Below are 5,296 nucleotides of genomic sequence, written 5' to 3'. Positions count from 1 at the left end.
AAACATGACGTCCTCCACCCCGGAACGATTCCGCCATTCTGGTTTCGGGGTATGACAAAACATACAGAGACCACGAAAATAAATTACCTCTTGTTCATATCGAATCGTGATAGCAAATTGTGGTGCTACAACCTTGTTAATCAGCCTCTTATATACACCGGACCAAAAAGTCCAAGAAAATTCTGTCACCACACTTCTGAACTTATCAATCAACGACATTAACAAAGGCGCTATCGCCGATGCTGACGTGATTAAACTTCTGAATCACGTCTTCGAGACCGGAAGATCAGAGGTGAAGGAGAATCGGGAGGCCCGGAGCGATCGGACCTCTGGCTGATTTATTAGGGCACGGAACTTTGAGTGAGACGAATGACACAACCACCGCGTTGTTCAATCTATCAATCATCGGGGGATCTTCAGTGAAGGCAGTGGTTGTTGACAGAGGTATGGTGGTTGTTGGAGGGAGGAGGGAGGTGGTCGACGAAGAGGGAGGATGTTGGTGAAGAACACGATACATTGAGAGAGAGAGAGAGAGTATTAGATCTGAGTGTTTAGGGACATGATAATCTAATACCTGATTTACCCTTTGTGATATTTGTTAAAAACCGATATACACCATTCAAACTTTTCTTAATTACCAGATTGCCATTAAAAATCTCAGCCCTTAAAGTTATATATATATATATATATATATATATATATATATATATATATATATATATATATATATATATATATATATATATATATATATATGCTTATCCAGTGATTTTATGTTTTAGGAACCTTGGTTTTGCCCCTCAAGAATCCTTTGTTCGCATAAATGAAAGTCAAATGGATTATTTTACGAGTGTTTTGATTTTTTTATAAAAGATAACTATATGCAATAATTATCACATAAGAGCATGTGCTATTGGATCTAGAAAAGGGACAATTTGACGTGTACATAGAGATATTAAGCATATAAACTAACTCAAAGTTCTGATAATTAAGCACATATTATTCAAGAGTTAGTTCTTAATTAAGGTGAAAAGATGGCAAGCAATATACTGACTACAGCCCGTCTGGGACTCCGACCTCCAAGCGCCGGAAATCTTATAACTATCCTTAGCATCGATGGTGGAGGCGTAAGAGGTATCATTCCGGGTGTCATTCTTAGTTACCTTGAGTCACAACTTCAGGTATAACTCTCGCATATATGTGTCGAACGTACATATCAACTTTACCTGAACAAACACATATAGAACCATTTTCTATATATTGCTTAATTTTCAATATATTAACGACATACATGCTATAGAGTTTATTTTTAACTTTAAGTAGTTTTATATTTTTTTTTTCATGAAATATATATACGTAGGAGTTAGACAGTGAGGATGCAAGGTTAGCTGATTACTTTGATGTCATTGCCGGAACAAGCACCGGGGGTTTACTAACAACCATGTTAACGGCTCCAGACCAAAACAACAAACCTTTGTATGCTGCAAAAGACATCGTTCCATTTTTTCTTGAAAATTGTCCGAAGATTTTCCCACAAATTGGGTTAGTTTAATTATTACTTAACTTCTATTCTTATAAAAAGACACAAGATTTCTTTTTTTAAAAAAAATCTGATAAAATAAAATACCACTAAACTAAATATTTAATAGATCTTGATCAATTGTCTTGTTTTTTACTCTTCGCATGTTGCAAATATATAGAGGGCCGTTTGCAGAGATTATAAAGCAGTCAAAGGCACTGATAGGACCACAATACGACGGGGAATATCTTAAAGACCTTGTAACGGGCATACTAGGAACTACAAGGTTAAATCAAACATTGACTAACGTTGTCATTCCTACTTTTGACATAAAGACTATGCAGCCTGTGATCTTTAGCTCATTTCAGGTGTGTGCATGTACATTCTTTTAACCAAGTTGTGTTAATTTAAGAAAGAAAATACTAGCATGTTATTATTTATTTGATTATCATAGCTTTCTAATTTTATTTCTTCCTATTTAGTTCAAAATTATCGAAATCTACCTTATCAATAAAGTTTGGATCTATTTATAATTTTCAAATAATTGTCTTAATATTAAAATATTAATTGATAATTAATACGATACTAGTGTAATAAGAATAGATAAAAGGATGATGTTACAATCCGGAAAACAACACTTAGATGAAAGGTTAAGTCTGAAAGTGTTTTAAAAAAATATTAAAAAGTCAATGTTTTTATTGCCACTTCAACAAGACATTTCATATGCAAGAAAAACTTGTTAAATCTCTTTTACGTGTTAAGATCACAAAAACATATAGTCAATTAATACATTTTTCAAAATGCATTGTTATTTCTTACATCTAATTAAGTCTTTAAGATTAGCTGATAATGGTGGTTTGAAGGTGGCAAGTGAGCCTAGCAAGGATGCGCAATTATCGGACATTTGCCTCGGTACATCAGCTGCACCTACATATCTCCCCGCACATTATTTTCAAAACGGTGATGAAGAGTTTAACCTTATTGATGGTGGCATTGCGGCTAATAACCCGGTAATTAATATATCAAACTCCATGCAAATATAATTACTATTTATAAAACCAGGACATCTGTTTATGCATGAAGTACTATTCACGCATACATCTCTTGAGGCACATAGTGCACCTCTACGTTGCTATTCATGCATGGAGTAAATCTATAAAGCTATTCCTCTATGTTACATACAAAGTCTTCTTGCATGAAATATGACGCTCCATACACGTACAAATGTTCATGCATGAAGGACACATGTTATTGAGCAAAGTACAAATATTAATGACATGAATTGTAACCTTTTAATTTGTGTATTAATTGGTAGTCTTTGGTTGCAACTGGGGAAGTTACACGACAAGTCATAAAAGAAAATCCAGATTTCGCTCAAATTCCACCACTGGATTACGCGAGATATCTCGTGATATCGTTAGGGACAGGCACACAAAAGCAACAATCTCCATATGATGCCAAAATGGCTGCAAAATGGGGTGTGCTCGGGTGGTTAGTCAATAACAATTCAACTCCACTTATAGAATCTTTCCTGCAAGCGAGTGCCGATTTGGTTGTTTTTCATAACAACATTGTATTTGAAGCCCTCAGTTCGGTTGATAATTATCTTCGTATCCAGGTACGTTTCATTTATCTCAGACATGCATTGATGGGTTGTACAGTACAACTTAATGATGCACATCTCAAAGACCCTCATAAAATTTGGTCTCTGACATGCATTAATGTAATGTACAATGTCATATCCTTAATACATAGGGTTGTATGGTACAACTTGGCAAGGCACACATGGGAGATTTTGAAATTTTTTTCTTTTGCTTGGTAATGAATATCATATTTGATGCATTAAAAGTTGTACCAAAGCTAACATTATAAGTTTTTGTGTACTCCTACTTCAAAAATAGGATGATACATTGACCGGAGACCTGAGTTCAGTAGATATAGCCACAACAGAAAATTTGAACAATTTGGTTGATGTTGGTGAAAGTTTATTAGATAAACCCGTTACGAGAGTGAATACTAATACCGGGATAGTTGAACCGGTAGTGGGTGGTGATACAAACCGGGAAGCACTAAAAAGGTAGAACTCTATTATTGGATATTCGGATCACTTTTACTTAAACTCGTTCATAAAATATACAAGTTATTAATGCATATTGTAACACAGGTTGGCGCAACAACTCTCGGATGAAAGGAAATTGAGGGAGTTAAACTATAAAGGAGGGGAAGTGCTTTAGTAAATTTAATTTTTAGTTTATATACTTATTAAATTTGAGGAGAATGTAATAAATATTTGTTTAATTAAATAAAGTGGCAAACTTCATTTTCTTCTTTATATTTCTATATATACTTTGGTTATAGTGTTTGTTTATTTATTTTTCTGCAAAATATATGATGCTTTTCTAAATTATAGATTGGAGAACACATGTTATCTATATCTAAGATAATAAAAAAACAATGACAACCTAGACAATACATAAATAAGTTATTCGTTATAATGACCATAATGAATGTAATTATCGTATTAAGCTATAGTAGATCACTACAACACTAATAAACATTCGCAAGGAATATTTGTCGATCCTGAGGAATATTTATCTTTTGTGAGAGAAATATTTATGAGATATTGTACCGTCTCAAAAATAGTGATAAAATCTTTATTTTCAAAATTCATTAATCTCCTACATCATGTCTTGAAAACATCAAAAATACAAACGATCCAAACATCAGAGTAAAAGACATTATAATCGTGGAAACATGAGGAGGAGGGTGTTATACCATCGTGTCAGACCCTTCTTTTTCCCTTTCGTACCGGAAGTATCTAAAACCATAAACATAAATGTAAGCACAAAGCTTAGTGACCTTCCCCAAAATCTCACATACAACATAAATAAGAATATAACAGCACGTGGTTGTGTTGGGTCTGTATCAACCCCAAGCCTATAATCACTCCATGTAACAACATATAGCTGTGTCGGTTCCGTATCAACCCTGAGTCCATAAGAACTCCGAGCCATATATTGACTCCATGCATATAACATACAATCATAACAACATCAGTCACATAACACATACATCCTACAATGGGTTGCGTGCCTTCGACCTATCAGTGTTGTGAGAAGACTCGACTCATAGTAAATGCTCAAGTGCTACAGCTCTCACTAACAGAGCATCGTTGCTACACACCACCTAATCAGTCAACAAAAAAAACTTTAAGCTCTTCATCCAAAATAAGTGTTTGACCAAAAGTCAGCTCAAGTTAAAGGTCAATGGTTAAAGTCAATGGTCAACGTTGATTTTGGTCAACCGCCACGTCGTGGCCACCTATGGCGATGTCGTGGCCCTCCAGAAACAGTCGGTCACGATTTTCCCCACCGCCACGTCGTGGCGACCTGAGCCACACCGTGGTCACTAGGTTTTCAGGAGCTTAATGGATTAAGTTCTTTTCTTTGATTTCAAAGGCTCCAAATTTTACATATGGTCCGAAACAAGGTCTAGAAGGATAAAGTTTCCAACTTTACCCAAAAAGACCATCCAAAAAGGTCAAAACCTCAAACCGTAGATTCAAAAGGGATAAATATGACAGACTTTCCCTATTAAGCACTTATCCCAAAAAGTCCATGGCTCATTTACTCCAAAATAGATTATAATACCTAATCCAACATGAAAGTTGGTGGTTTATAGACATGCATGTCCAATGCATGTCTTGAAGCCACAATGAGCCAAAAAGAGGGTTTTTCCATGGAAATCCCATGCATGGTTCAAAACCCATCTAGAAAC

The 5,296-nt window shown here is 35.1% G+C and overlaps 1 protein-coding gene across 1 annotated transcript; it reads left to right on the top strand.

Moving 5' to 3' along the window:
• The first annotated feature begins 998 nt into the window (after window positions 1-998).
• Window positions 999-3,851, top strand: LOC145169315 (patatin-like protein 1). The gene is made up of 7 exons (XM_079087894.1): window positions 999-1,181; window positions 1,361-1,542; window positions 1,701-1,887; window positions 2,383-2,529; window positions 2,835-3,137; window positions 3,421-3,596; window positions 3,684-3,851. The coding sequence occupies exons 1-7, from the start codon at window positions 1,035-1,037 to the stop codon at window positions 3,751-3,753; spliced, it is 1,212 nt and encodes a 403-aa protein (XP_078944020.1). The 5' UTR covers window positions 999-1,034; the 3' UTR covers window positions 3,754-3,851.
• Window positions 3,852-5,296: the final 1,445 nt, after the last annotated feature.

Source organism: Lactuca virosa, chromosome 4 (genome assembly GCF_052849685.1).
Source record: "Lactuca virosa cultivar CGN04683 chromosome 4, Lactuca_virosa_CGN04683_v6, whole genome shotgun sequence".
Taxonomy (NCBI): Eukaryota; Viridiplantae; Streptophyta; class Magnoliopsida; order Asterales; family Asteraceae; genus Lactuca; species Lactuca virosa.
Note: the sequence above shows the minus strand (reverse complement) of the source record. Positions and strands in the feature narration are given on the sequence as shown.

Bases quoted from the DNA above. Each gene is read 5' to 3' on its own strand.
- LOC145169315 (XM_079087894.1), top strand. From the start codon at position 1,035: ATGGCAAGCAATATACTGACTACAGCCCGTCTGGGACTCCGACCTCCA. The intron at 2,530-2,834 runs GTAATTAATATA...ATTAATTGGTAG, and splicing joins GCATTGCGGCTAATAACCCG to TCTTTGGTTGCAACTGGGGA. The intron at 3,138-3,420 runs GTACGTTTCATT...CTTCAAAAATAG, and splicing joins ATAATTATCTTCGTATCCAG to GATGATACATTGACCGGAGA.